Genomic DNA, 16,050 nt, shown 5'->3' on the forward strand with positions numbered 1-16,050 from the left:
TGATCATTGAAAGCAGGAATTTTTATCGATTCTTTAGCAGTGTTAATGTTAGCTTTTTCTTATTTTGAAAAAAAATTTCAGACTGTCTTTATGTAATAAACATGGAAAAATTTCAAGTAATATTTAGAGCAAATTTTCTGTGATTCATAGTAACTTTTGACAGTAAACTTAACCGTTCTAAAAGTATGGGATGTCACTGTCCATCCAAATCAATCTTAACTTTTAATCTATGATTTTTATATACTTTGAAATATATAGCAATGTCTAACTGTTTATTTTCAAGAAATTTTCTGTCTTTAGTTCCTTGGATGAGATTAATTAAAATTAGATTTTTCTTCTTTTACAAAGAAAATACCAGTATATTTTCTTTTTAGTTTTAAGTTTGTAATGATGATATTATGTTAAGCCAACACCAAATTAAAACTTCAAAGAGATATAAAATTACCAACTTTATTAGTATGTATATCTCTCATTTTATTATAGCATATATTTTGTATTTTTAAATTTATTATAGTTGATACTTTATTATACTTATTATGAGCTAGATATTAAGTGTTTTAACAAAGATGGATTTATGTAACCCTAACAACAATTCTGTTATTTCCATTTCACATATTGGGAAACTGAACAGAAACTTTTGGTAACTTGCCCATGCCATAGAGCCATTAAGTAGCAAAGCCACAGTTTTTAACTTAAGAAATCAGAACTCGGGGTCCATACTTTTATTTAGTAAACTTCTTAAGTACTTTATTTCACCAGGGTGATTATGAAAAAAAAATCCAAACATATTTGATGGGAAAGCCTCTATTTTTAAGGTGTATATTTCATCATTGTCTGATTTACTAATTTAAAGCATAATATAGAAACCAAGCATTTGAGACACAAGATTTCTGCCTTTTCTCTGTTCAAAAATAAAAGTGAAATGGAATGGTGGTGTTTTCTGAAACAGGTTGATGGTCCCCTGAAGGTATATCTATGCAAAATGCTGCCTAAATTTTACAGCTTACCTGTGGAAGGCTAAAAGAGAATAAATTAAAACAATTTCTCCTTGGAGCTATTATCAGTCCTCTTCTAATCTGAAGAAAATGAGAAGGTGACAATACATTTTAGTTCTCATATACTACCTAAAAGTCAAAATTAGCCACAAAAGCGCTAGGAGAACTAACTTAATGCATATGAAAAACAGTACAGTACAATTGCTTTGAAGAGTAAAAACAGTTAATGCTTAAGAAAATGTGAAAGATTCTTTTTGTTACCCTTAGAGGAAACAGTTCAAGATTTGAAAATGGAATTGCTTTTATAAGTATATTTAATACAAATTCCATTCAGGACACAAAAGCCATACAAGCGTATACTTTTTATTTGGTAAAATAGTAATTTAAAAGAGAATGTGCATATTATCTAAGGTTTCATAACATTGTACCTTAAGGGGATTAAGATATCTAAAAGTTTGAAGTCAGCAGATTTTATTTTATTTATTCATGAAGATGGAGTTCTTAGTGATTTGTTACTATAAAATTTGCCCATTAGTGTTTGTATTGATTTGCCTCTCTCAAAGTGAAAGAAACAAATGTAATTTGTTAGCACTTTATTACTGAATCCCTTTTAATATGGAATATTGAGAACTGAGTCTTTATTAACCTGCAAAGTGTTTGAAGAAATGCTTTCAAAATTTGGAAAGAATAGAGTTCAACTTAATTTGTATCTGTACCAGGCATTTGATGGTCTGAACTGGCTGTCATCATAGTTTATGCTCATTCCTCTGGCTAGAATCCTCTTGTCCCTTCCTCCTATTCTGAAAATGACAACATTTAGTAAATTCGTTCTTTATCTGAACTAGATTTTGGTGAATTTTATTGCATATCTCTTCTAATCCAAATGCCACCCAGTCTTCAAGAATCAATGAAAGCTTCACTTGATCCATGAAGTCTTCTCTGCTGACCTTTATTGACCTTGCTTTCCTCTCAGTTCCTATAACTTTCATAGTCTGCTGCATAGGTTTCAATTACCATGTCATGGTTTACCAGTGTACCAAAAATGGGTGATGTATGTGCAGAGACATTGATCGTCAGGGTAGCAAGGCATGGCCTGGATTGGTCTGAGGTCACGCCTGTCCCTCTAGTCACAAGAAGCGATCTATAAGAAATTATTGTGCCATAAAAATATTTTAATTTTCTATATATTACATTGTTGGAAATGGTTGAAAAGTAGCAGCTGCATCGGTAGTACTAAACCTTTCTTTTTTGTTGCACAACCTACTAGTTAAACAAAAACTACTAGTTAAACATATATTTAACTTAAAATATATGTTTATTTATCACTTTAAGTTATTTACTTATAAAGTATACATTTTTATTACACATTTAATACATTTTAAAATATATACACAGAAGGAAATTTTCAAAGGATGAGCAGCACAAAAGTAGAAGCCAAGGTTTTAATGTTTTGTTACATTGTCTTGGATTTCCTTGGTTATCCTAGCCAATCTCTAGAGTGTGTGTACCTGTCACTTGTTTACAATGTATGATTTGATATGTTAAAAAAGCATAATTAATCTTGTTCTAAAATTATTTTATATAGCTTCCAAAAATGAGAAAATGCAGTAAGATGAACCATTAAGATTTGACGAAATGAGCACTACGAAAAAAATTAGGGAAGGAAAAAACTAACATGAACCTAGAGATAAAATGTATGTTTTATAATTCTAAATTTTTGTTAGATTCTGGTAGTAAATTTGTTTTTTTTATTTCTAATAATTAGTGCAAAGAGGGAAGTATGATCAACTTCAGGGCTCACATTGTCTATATAACATAAGGAAAAAACCCAGCAAAGACTACATATCTGTGGCATGGGACACATACGTATTTCATTAAAAGCCAGCTTAATGAGAGTGCAGAAAGATTAAAAAGAACAGTAGTCTCCCTATGAGCTCCTTTGTGGTTTGGCTTGATTCAGACATAAATTGAAGAAGCAGTGTGATTTCTAATCAGTCTGGGGCCAATGATATATCAGAATCTATGGATGTAATTAAAAAACATTTTTTGCAAGTTAAAGGCTTCTCCCAATTGGAGAAGAAAATAACACTGAATCTGGTATTCTATGGTAGGAGACCAGTCAACTTCTTCTCTCCCTGAAAATCCATCTAATAAGGAGACACTAATAGTAATTGGATTATAATGGGAAGAGAAGTATGTAGCATTTTATAATTCAAGTCTCCTTCACAAGATCATGGTCCCTGTTAAATAAAAGTGGTTTTCTTCTTATGTGTATCTCTGATGAATTAACTAGTAATTCTCTACCTGCATACTACTCCAGACTAAATATTTTAAATCTCTGATTTGTGGCTGTGTATTTTCTTTTTAAATTTTCCAGGCAATTCTAATGGGCAATCATTTGAGAACTACTGAATTTAAACTATGCAAAGGCAGGCTGGTTGCTGAGGTTGAGGGCAGTGGCTGGAAAGGGTAATTCTTTGGAGAATGGTTAATCAGCAAAGGCAGGGAATGATAAGTTGAAATGAGAAGGAGAAAAGGAGAGAAGATCCAGAGACCTGGTGTGTGGTTGGGGCATGATATGAAGCTGCCACCATCCTACAGTGGTGAGTGTGGCCAGAACACCTTTTAGAATAAAGATATCTAATTTTAAGTTTGAAGTTGTAATAAATCTCCTCACCCCAGGCTTCCAGAAATTCTATTTCACTGTTCGTATTTCACGTTTGTATGAATGCTTCTATATGTCAGTGTGGTTGGGAAAAGGAGAAGTAGATTAAGGAAAAGGGCTAAGCCTGGTATTTGGGTTGAAATGGCACAGAACAGGAGAAAGTATTTCACTGAGAAGCATGGTGATTTAAAAATGTAGTACTGTGGCCAGGCATGGTGGCTCACACCTGTGATCCTAGCACTTTGGGAGGCCAAGCTGGGAGGATTACTTGAAGTGAGGAGTTTGAGACCAGCCTGAGCCAAAGTGAGACCCCATGTCTACAAAAAATAGAAAAAATAGCCGGGCATGGTGGGTGGCTCATGCCTATAGACCCAACTACTCGGGAGGCTAGGGCAGGAGGATGGCTTGAGCCCAGGAGTTGGAAGTTGCAGTGAGCTATCTATGATCACCCCACTTCACTCTAGCCAGGGCTACAGAGCAAGACTCTGTCTCAAAAAAAAAAAAAAAAAAGAAAAAAAAGAAAGAGGGAGGGAGGGAGGAAGGAAGGAAGGAAGGAAGGAAGGAAGGAAGGAAGGAAGGAAGGAAGGAAGGAAGGAAGGAAGGAAGGAAGGAAGGAAGGAAGGAAGGAAGGAAGGAAGGAAGGAAGGAAGGAAGGAAGGAAGGAAGGAAGGAAGGAAGGAAGGAGAAAAGAAAGAAAGAAAAATGTAGGACTGATATGAGAAAGTCTTCTCTTTCCAAAAATATGTTAAAGAGCCAGAAGATAGGGGTTTGGCCTAGAGTGAACTGTCATATTTGTCAAAATTTTAGAATGAAAAACAGGTTAGAAACCATTATATTAGATAAACAAGACCTAGCAGAATTAATGAATTGCATGGCCTTAAAGCAGTATTTGTAAATGTGGCATTTCTGGGCCCATCGGTTAAGGTCATTGCTTAAATGACAATAAAAAATATGTATAATGCTTATATTGTTGACCTCAAAAGGGGAAAGATATCTGCAATCAGATCATCTGAAAGTGGTAGTAAATAATTAAAGTCTGTAAATAATTAAAGTCTAAGTAAAAATTGGTGGTTGGCGGTTGGTGGGGTGAGGGATATTATGTTTTCTGATCCCAATAATCAAAACTAAAGTGCAGGTTCTGTATAAGCATCAGTACCATGAGTTTATATTGACTCTACACTGCCAGAAGTTTTTTTTTTTTTTCCCTATATAACAACAAAAGTCAAAGATCCAACAGGAACAGCAGCAAAATTCTAACAGCTTTCTCTAATAAGGTAATAAAGAGGACATTAACTGACAATAGTGTAATAGCCACAGATAAAACATTCTGTAGAACCCAAGGCTGAAGTTTATAAACAAACTGAAACATAGAATTTCTCATAAGTTAACATATAATTTTGGGACTGAGCATAGTTGTCTTGATTTAAAAATATGGGGTAGAGTATAATGGATCCAATAGGATGGAAACAAAGAAATTGGACAGATCAATTAAGCTAAACAAACTTGTAAATTTTAGTGCTCACAAATTGGAGCTGTCCTTAAGTCACTGTTTGAATTGTGCATCTAACTTGAATTTCTCAATGAGTTATATAAAATCTCTAAGAAATTACTACCCAAACCTATTATTAAAGATGTCTGTTCTCTACAAAATTTGAAAAATTTCCTTATTTACTAAACCTGGGGAAAGTAAGTCTCCTAGATGTCAACCAGATTCTTCCCTTCTATAACCTCATTCACCAAATTATTAATTTAGGAACTATGTACAATAGTCTGTCCTCATTACCAGATCTAATGACCAAACTCAGATCCTTCCGGAAGGATTTGTTTATGCGAGAAGTTTTTGTTGTTTTGTTTTTGTTTTTGTTTTTAAAGGTAAAGGAGGTTTGTAGTAATATTTCTCTTTAATAAATTCTGGGATAACTTCTGATATTTGTAGCCTTATCAAATATGTCAATAAATTTTTTGCTATTCAATAGTTCTTCTCAAATTAGATGTTGGATACAAAATACAGCCACTTTAAAACTTAGGACAGATAGAACTGGTTTTAAATTATCAGCCATATATCAATAAGATGTAATAGAAGAACCTCCTCCCGCAAGCACCAGTTGCATAATTTTAAGAAAAGCCTTTTTCAGAGCTCCTCAGTTTGTCTGACTTTTCCCATATATCTAATAATCCCTGTTAACTCATGTTAGCATATGGGTATATGGATATGGCCATGCCAATGATAAAAATGGATAAATGTGATCCACTGATTTCTCCCTTCCTTCCTCCTCCCTCCCTCCCTGCCTTCCTTCCTCTTTCCTTCTCCATCCCTCTCTCCCTTCCTTCCTTCCTTTTTTCTTCCTTCCTTCCTTTCCTTTTTTCACCTTTCTTTATAATTCCTTTTAATCTAATACTCAATAATTCTCAAACTCCTTCCATCTTCACAACATCTGCCTTATTCACATAGGACTTGCTATTATTTGAATAATAAGAGGAGCTAGGGGTGTTTACAGTATTTTTATGTTCCCTAAGTTAAGATTGGATATAATTACTTTTACCAAAATCGTGGTTGTATATTTATTCTTCCTCCCAGAATGTCAAGCAAACCAAAGGACTAAAGCTTGACAATGTATGAAAAATACTCTAAGATATAGATCTTTTATACCTATATTACAATATTTATAAAAGATCCATCAAAAAAGCTAATAACTTAGGATTTTTATCTCTCAAACCCTCTCAGAACTGTTGAAGAAAAAATGTCCTGGTCACTGGGGAGAAAGCTTAAATAATAAGCAGCCCTTTGCTGTTTAATTATAGCACACTCTAAAGTCATTGCTTAGTTGAAGCCAGTCATTTGCCCATTCTGGCAAAGTAAACACTATCAGCTAAAGATAAGCATGTCTAACCAATTCCTGAAAATAAGAGAATATTGAAAGTTTATGGCCTGCTAAATTGTACTCAGAGGTCCTCAAGGTTGAATTAGCAAGATATGAAGGAGACGGTATCGCTTAACAATAGCTGAAGAAACTCTAGATTCAAGAGTCTTAGTTAGGAGACCATTGTTTGAGATGATCAATTAATACATTGAATAAGCCCAACGTACTAAGGCTATTTATCACATTACACAGAAATTCTACCTCTGGGGATGTACCCAACAGAAGTGACAGTGTATGTCCACTCTAAGACGTAGATAAGAATGTTCATAACATTATTAATAATAGCCAGAAATTGAATACAAGCCAAATGTTCAAAATGAGTAAATAATATGTAGTATTTTCACACTGGAAAGGCAAAGTACATGCATCAGAAAGGATGACTGTGACAGTCATAATGTTGAATGAAAGAAGTCAGGCTGAAGAGTTCATACTGTATTTTATTAATTACTGAAAATTTAAGCAAAACTAACCTATAGTGGTAAAAATCACATTAGTGTTGGCCCACAAGGGAAGAGGAGAGATAATAACTCAGAGGAGACCCAGAGGAGCCCTCTGGGATGCTGACAGTGATGTACATCTTGATCTGGGTGGTAGTTACAGGTATTGTGTTCTGTATGCAAAAGTTCATTGTACACTTAAGATTTGTGCACTTCAATATGTATAAATTATTAAGGTATAATAAAGAAATGAAACAGTTTTCCTTAGAGGAAAATCTCCGGTGGTATATCAAAAGTATATCTTTGGGCCAGGCGTAGTGGCTCATGCCTACAATCCTGGCACTTTTTGAGGCTGAGACAGGAGGTTCACTTGAGGCTACGAGTTCAAGACCACCCTAAAAATTTAGAAATTGATGGGGTGTGATAGTGTGTCTATAGTCCCGGCTATAATACTTGGGAGGCTGAGGCAGGAAGGGTTGAACCTAGGAGTTCAAGGTAGCAGTGAGCTATGATCAGACCACGGTACCCTAGCCTGGGCAACAGAAGGGAGACCTTGTCTCAAAAAAAAAAAAAGATACATCTTTGGGTCCAATACAACACATCTATAACCACCTTGAATAAAAATATAGAAAATCTAGTTATAAAATTTGTAGATATCAAGAAAGTTTCATTAGGTAACATGATTTTTTAAAATGTCAACAGGTATGGTCCATGATAAAATTTAACAAGCTGTTATTTAATAGGATAAGTGTAAAATTTTGCAGTGTAAAAAGAACTGTGACTTAATAGCCACTAGTACCATGTTCTGGGAAAAATTATATGTTTTATCCTTTTTTAGCTCTGGACAACGGAGCTGGTTAAAATGAGCAAAAATTACAGGGAAAAGGGAAGATCTTTATAACATTTGACTGTATATTAAGATACTATATTCTCTTTATGTACAAGTGAAAATTAAAATCTTAACATTAGAAGATCAGAGCTGGAAGAGACCTTAAAGTTTACCTAAGTTCTATCCTCTGTTTAGACACACACACAGTTTATATATGTAATATTTATATTTTTATTCATATCTATATATGAGAAAAATGAGCCTGTCAAGACAAAGTAACTTTGTGAAAGTTCCCTGGTAAATGGAAGAAATGATAATAATTCAGCCCTAGACTCTTTTCTTTCTACTCTGCTGTCTTTCTAGTATCCTGGTGATTATTTTATTAGAAGAAAGAAGCATAGTAAGCTTATACACTGTATTTTATCTGGTGTATTTTTATATATTTATGCTGTTTTCTGAAATAGGTTGTAAATTTAGGCCAGGAAATATAACATTGAATTCTCTAGAACCCAGCTGCCCATTAATACATGGAGTAGAGCATGTTCACAACAAGTGGTCAGTAAGTGTTTGTTAATTAATCATAAAAAATAGACAAGGGTGAATGGACTTTAAAAGACTTTTATCTCCCTTTTTTTATTTTCAGACAAGACCTTGCATGATCTACCCTCTAAATGCCCAGAAAAAAAACTCTTTTTCTCAACTCAAAAAGTTTAACTTTTTCCCCTTGTTTTACAGATAAGTATAAATATAATGATGATAATATATAGGTTTCCCTTTAATTCTGACTTTAATTACAAGGCACAGTAGCTGACCACCCAACTCTATATGGTAATCCTTGAAAATGATTATAAAGAATCTTATTTGTCTTATTATTATATCTGTAGACAGATAATTATAATTGTTATTACCTTAAATTACAAATTCTATTTTTCTATCATGTAATTATATTATACATTACCAAATTACCATATGTCTTAAGATATTTTATTTTTACTTCTACTCTGGAACATAAACCCCATGATTGCAGGGACAGTGTCTACCATGTTCACTACCATATTTTTATGCCCACAATAATTCTTAGTACATACTAAGTATTCTAAAAGTATCTACTGAATGAAGGTAATTAAAATTTAAAAATATATTTTGAAATAAGTGTCAGAACACAATTATGACAGTCTTCTCTTTTCTTTCCATCTTTACATCTATCTCCATTTTATGTTTACAGTTTGTTGTAAAATTTTATCATGTTTCAATTTGATTATTTTCCTGACTAAACTTTCTTTACCCAATTCATATTTGTGTTGCAGATATTCCCAGATATTAGAAAACATATTCTCATATCTTAGCAAACATTCAATTTAGCATGTGTTTGTGTAGGTATACAATGTATATCTGAAAAAATGATAAGGAAAAGGGAGATATGAATGAGAGATTTACTACTTCCATCCTCTTGGTCCTCCTTAGTACATCAGCACATGATTGATTTTCCTCATCAATTTCCCAAATCTACCTAATCGAATGGATACAAGAAAACCTATCAATTCTTCAGTGTTGTGGTCTGGCACACTTAACCATTTAGAGATACCCTACCCTCAATATTACAAAGTATCTTCTGCATATCTGACTAAATTGGCAAAAATTGGGTCAATTTTAGTCCCTATACATGAAATATCTCAAAGTCTAGATCTAAGAAGAAAAACAAAGACATGATTTCAGTTCAATATTCAAAAAAGGTATGTGCAAGATGTAGTAGTATATGTGGGAAGGAATGCTTTATGATTATACTGAACAAAATTTTGCAGGGTTGGCAGACTATTGGAGAGTAATATAAAATTAACAGTCACCTACAAACGTAGGGCCCTTTTTTCATATACTTTTGAAAATTGTTGTGATTGTCTTGAGTTCCTTCAAAAATACTTGTCTTTATCACTGACATGCTGCTCATCTTATGCTACTGTGAATTGTTAGTCATTACTTGAGGTGTATACCTTCTGTTCCTTAATGAGCAAATAAGATTTTTCATGGTAAATGGGGTGTCTTTCTGTATCTGCCTCCCATCCATACGGCATATCATATTCATTTTTTCATTCTCCAAATGTTTACTCTGAGCTTCCTGTGTGCCAAACACCATTCCAGGTAGCAGGGATAAAGCAGCGAACAAAATAAAGTCCCAGTCCTCAAAGAAATTACATTCCTGTGAGATAATATAGACACTAAACAAACAAACCAATAAATACATAATGTGTTCAATTGATTGTGATAAGTACTATGGAGAAAAATTCATTTTGGTTAGGGAAAAATTTTTATAGAATATTCAGAAAAGTTTCAGCAAGAAGGGGATATTTGAGCTAATACAAAGCTGCAGATATCTGGGGGGAAAATTCCAGACAGAAAAAAAAAAAATGAAGTAAAGAACCTCACAGTAAAAAGTATTTGGTTTGTTTTAGGAACATGAAAGTCTGTGTTACTAGATATGGGTGAGTAAGGGGCAGAGTGGAAGGGTATCAGGGGAATGGAGGGTGGAGCTAGATCACGAAAATCATGAGAATGAAGTTTAATGTTACCTTGGATAAATGGGAAGTGATTACAGAGTTTGCAAAGATAGGGCCAGAAATGATCTTATTTACTTTTTTAAAGTTTAACTGTAGCCACACGTTTCTTCACTTGGAAAAAAGAATAATGTGGAAAGGGAATTATAGTGGCAAAAGTGGAAGACACTTGTAAGTAGCAGCTAGAAAGCCATTGCAAGACTTCAGGCAAGCATTAATGGTGGTTTGGGTTACAATGTAAGTATGAAGAGTAGAGGGTGTGAAAAGTGGTTGGATAATGGATATGTTTTGAAAGAATTAAAAAAAAAAGAATCAAAAAATGCTTGGTAATGGATTAAATAAGAGAGTATTTGGTGAAGGATTGGATGTGGAGCATGAGTAAAAGTGATCACAAGGACAATCTTGAAGTTTTTAGCCCAAGAAACAGAGGATGGAGGTGCCATCTACCATACCACCATGGCAAGGAGAGCTGCCATGGGGAAAATTGCAAGGGAAGCATGTTTGAGGTAGAAAATCCAAAATTTGTATTTCGTATATCAAGATTGCCTTTTCTACACACAAGCAGAGAAACAAAATTGGCAGTTGGATATATGGGTCTAATGTTTAGGGACATATAATGCTTAATAATTATGCAAAAATAATCCTTATTTTTATTGATGGATTCCCTATTTCAATAATGAAAGCATGCTAACTGATGCTTTTACAAAATTGGAAAATCAAATAAGTTCTTGTTTCCCAGATATATATTTGGATAGGGTATCTCTGTTCTACTTCAAACAATTGTGTATCTGACTCAACCATCACTGAGAACAGGGGCTATGTGGATTCTTTCCCCAAATGGGTAAAAGAAGAGACTATATTTCATTTGAAACAGAATCCCAAAACTTACTGACAAATGGCTTTATTATACTAATTGCATTTTCTTTATTTCCATAGTCTGTCACTGTGCCAGCGGGAAATTATATTGGTCTTAAAGGATTTGTTCTTCAAATGGCCATGTAGGTCACAACACAAAAACTTACTTAGTTTGTGGCAAATTTATTATTTCATGATTCGTCCCCAGTGTCTTTCTGGTGGCTGTATTTAAAATCTTTGGTCTATAATTACCACCCCTTATGCATATGCATGCACATATATTTCATTTATAATCTTTAGACACATTTCTCATTCAAATATTCAAAAAGCACTATTATTTAAAGACTCTATGATCACATGGAGCAATTCTTCAAGTATTCTTATGCCCATTTGTAAAGTGAGAGTTTGAAAAATAATGTAAGGGGCTTATAGTCAATATTTGGGAAATTAATGAGTCAGAAGGAATAATTGGATTATAAGGTATTTTAAAGGCTTTATACATTTTGAATGACTTTATGCTTAAACACCCTTAATATAGTTGAAATGTTCTTTTGTTTCTTTCCATCGTCTTTCTAGCCTGAGAACTTTTTAAGTTCATTATCCCCAGTAGCATTCTTTTTACGTTAGAGGATTCAGACAAAGGTACTGTTGTGAAGAGAAAAATTGTCCAAAATAACATGGTTTGATATCAAGGTTGCAAATTCATGAGGGATAAGGATTTATTGAGTTAAAATGAGTAGGAAAATGAATAAAAAATAATAAAGAATTGATAGCTCATTTCCATAAATATTTCAAAAAATACTTTAAAAAATCATTTGACTAAAATATAGATTCTTTCATGTTATTTTAATATCTTTTTTTTACTATTTATATTAGTAAATTATCCTAAAGAATACATATAGTCTAGCACACCCAGAATGATAACCCCCAGAATACTGTTACAATCTTATCCTAATATATAGGATACCTTTTATAGCATGTCTTTCTTTCTTTCTTTTTTTTTTTTTCTTTTGTCTTATCCATAGAAAATGATACCATCTACTGGACAGACATGGGCTTCAATAAAATTAGCCGAGCTAAAAGAGATCAAACTTGGAAAGAAGATATCATTACCAATGGCTTGGGAAGAGTGGAAGGGATAGCTATTGACTGGATTGCTGGTATAATCCATGGCTTTTTTCTTTTTGTTTCACATCTACTTTGTTAGGGGCTCAGCCTGCTTCATAAAAATTCTTTTCTGACTCATAACATTTTTTTCTGTGTACTTCTAGCCACAAAGGTGGTCTCTTTTGCTTTTGGCTCCACTCTTTCTAATGCTTTTGAACCTTTGGATGAATGTTTTTATGTAGAAGTACATTATGTAGTATTAACTTTGCCCAAATCTCCTGAGAGCTACATAAGGCCCGTAAACAAACGTTAGGGGTTCTCTTTTGCCTAAAGCCAGCAGAAAGTTAAAATAGATCCCTTCTTTAGGTGGGAAAAGTTTCAATTTATTTTTACCGTATAAATGTACCATTATGTGGTTTAAATCAGAGATATGTGAGATTAGGATTGAAAGTATTTGCATATTAGTTTACTTATAGCTTTCCTGTTTAAGAAATATACACATTGAAAAAGAATGTAGAAAGTAAACAATTTCTTGGTAGTTATATGAATGCTCAGAAATTTAACTTTAGCTATAACCAATAAATATTTTTCTTTCTTACAACTGTATTTTAAATGCTTCTATATATATTTCTCCTAGGTAACATATATTGGACAGATCATGGTTTCAACTTGATTGAAGTTGCAAGACTCAATGGCTCTTTCCGTTATGTGATTATTTCCCAAGGCCTGGATCAACCAAGATCTATAGCTGTGCACCCAGAGAAAGGGTAATTTTAAGATTTACATATATCTTCTGAGTTTTAAGTGAGTTTTCTTAAGTCCTATTAGGAAAAAAATTCATATTCATATTTATTTTCAGCTATAATATCTGAAAAAAATTCTAAAATATCTTACCTAAGCAAAAAAAAAAGTTTATTTTTACTTTGCTCATGTTTATTTTAAGACATGTTTGACGAGGTCACATTTATTAGTCAGTTCTTTTACATGTGTATAAATCCAAATAAGGAAACCAACATGTTTTTTAGATTTTCAATTTAAACTTCTGCCCTAAAATTGTTTACATTATTAGGAATTCAATTATTTGTTGAATGAATAAAACAGGCATTTGATATCCAACCTTGCTTTCCAGTATTTGTAAAACTTCAATTTCCATTTATGTGCCTATGATGTGTATGAACAATTAACATGTTCATTCCAAGTATTTTTTTCTTTTTTTTGTTTTGAGTTCTAAATAAGTATGTTTACTTGTCTTCTTGATATTTCCATTTGGATGTTTCATGGGCACCCAAACTGTTCGTATATAAAATAGAAATGAATTAAATCTGTCACCAAGTTCTGCTGATTTTTTTTCTACTAAATAATTCTATTATCAATCTACCACTTTTTATCTTCACTGCCTTTACCCTAATTGAATGTGATTACCTATATCTCTGGAATAACATCCCAACTGGCCTCTTAAACTGACAAAAAGTTAAGGTGATTTTTAAAATATAAAACTGATTACTTAAAATCTTTCAAGGAATTCCCATTGCCTGTTGTATAAAGTCCAAAATCTCTGTTGTAATCCTTCTTAATCAGCCCCTATGTAAATTTTTAGTCCCAAACTCCTGTTACTGCCTTTTTTCTATGTCAATCTTTGTGTATTAATTTTTCAAATATTTCTTATTCTCTTCTACTCTCAGACTTTGCAAAACATATTCCTTTTACCTGCAATGCTCTTTTTCTATTCTTACGTTGGTAAATTTTATCTACCCTTCCCTGGCTTTGAAAATAGTTTAGATTGTTCTGTGACCTCGTAGCACCCAGTATTTTCATTTTACAAATTCCATGCACTAATATTTGCTTATTTATTTCTATTAATTTGCCTAATAGCCATATTTTTCACTAGGCTGGATAATGTTTCTATTCTTTACTGTATTTGTACTCTATGAGGAGAAGAGTCATGTGTGCTTGCTTTATTTCTCTATCCTGAGGGCTTAGTAAAGTGGCTGGTAGTGAATAATTAGCTGACTAATAACTGCTTTTATCTTAAACAATAATATAGAAGTATTCCCTATTTTAAAGTGTTAATTACTAGCCACTATTGTGTTTCTTGTATTGCTAGTGTGACTAGAATTAATTTTTTTTTAAAGAGAAGAAATTTTTATGTTAATAGAACTCCTATGCCTTTTGGAGTAGAAGAAAAGTAAATCTATGGGTGATCAAATAAAAGTGTGTTAGATAAACCAAGGTAAGAAACACTGATTATTTAATAGAATGAAGTCAGATTTATATAAGACATCAAATCAACTCTCATGAAAATCTTCAACATTCCCTATTTGTTATATATGATACATATTTTTCCACTTATTATTATCAATATTATCACTTATTTCACTTTCTTGGTGAATGTTATACAATTAAGTCATATTATTATTAATAGTACAGAAAGAAGGGAAACAAAGAAAGTTAATATAGGAGAGAGAAATAATACCAACACATTTGTCACATTTCAAGCTAAAACTAAGGTTACAATATAAAAATGGAAAAAGTTGCTTTTGTTAGGAATGCTCCTAGATGGAAGTAACGTAATTTAGCTAGAGTGTGTTAAATATATAAGAGCTTCCCTTTTTTCATCAAAAAATGAAATATGAAAGTAGATGATTGTTGGTAATTATTCAAGTACTCAACTATCTTTTTATCTTTTTTAGCCACAATGTTAACTAGCTTATATTTTATGCTTGGTCTTATTGCCATATTGTTATAGCATGTTTATATATCACTAGGCAGCATGTCTACATTTAGAGAAGAGGGATAGGATAAAACATCTTTTCATCTGTAACATGGATCGTGTTATTTGGGAAGAGAAAGGTGTTAGTATTAATCCCTTTGTTTTTCCTTAGCCAGAGTGGATTACATGTCCATCCTTAGATCAGTCAGTAGCCACCGGAAAGAGATTATCTTCACATATTTAGACAAATTATGATTCATCGCCTGGGACTGGGGTAAGACCTTGTGGGGATGGAATTTCAAGAGACAATATAAGCCAGAAGAAAGCCAACTCTCTTGATTGTTTTACTTCAGTATCTCAACCCACTCTCGTTTTTAGTTATTCTTCCCTTTGATCTCTTAATGTTGGAGTTCCCCAGGATTCAGTATTTGCTTTTATTCTCTTCTTCATTTTATCCCATCTAAATATTAAAGACTCTAAAATAGATATACCCAGACCAGACCTCACTTGTGAACTCCAGATTTTTTATGTCCAGTTGCACTTTCAATATTTTTATTTGGAGACCTGTGGCAGATTATATTTTCCAAGATAATTACAACAGCATCTGCCATCCCTCATGCATGCTTTTTTATTTTTAACAATGTGACATTGAGACTTTTCCAAAAGAGAGATGAAGCCATTTTTCCATACACCTGAATCTGGGTGAGCCTGTGACTATGGTGGAAGTGATGCAATGTAATTTTTATGGTGACCTTTACAAAAGAAAATAAAACTTCTGCCTGATTCTTTTGAGTTGCTCTTAGAATCCAGCCACTCTGCTGTGAGGAAACCAACCAACCCCATGAAGAAGTCACATGTAGGTCTTCCAGCCAGCAACGCTTCCTAAGATCCCAGCTGATAGCTATCACCAATCGCCAGACATGTTGAGTAACTGAGCCTTAACATAATTCCAATTCCCAGCTATTATATCACTTCAGCTTGG

General features: G+C 33.1%; 1 protein-coding gene across 1 annotated transcript in view; it reads left to right on the top strand.

Moving 5' to 3' along the window:
* Window positions 1–16,050, top strand: part of LRP1B (LDL receptor related protein 1B) — a 1,757,623-nt gene that overhangs the window by 1,289,795 nt on the left and 451,778 nt on the right. The window contains exons 36-37 of the mRNA XM_045559136.1: window positions 12,277–12,411; window positions 12,996–13,125. Coding sequence (XP_045415092.1) covers window positions 12,277–12,411; window positions 12,996–13,125 — 265 coding nt within the window. The remainder of the gene's footprint in view (window positions 1–12,276; window positions 12,412–12,995; window positions 13,126–16,050) is intronic.

The sequence above is a fragment of the Lemur catta genome, chromosome 8 (assembly GCF_020740605.2).
Source record: "Lemur catta isolate mLemCat1 chromosome 8, mLemCat1.pri, whole genome shotgun sequence".
NCBI classification, from domain to species: domain Eukaryota; kingdom Metazoa; phylum Chordata; class Mammalia; order Primates; family Lemuridae; genus Lemur; species Lemur catta.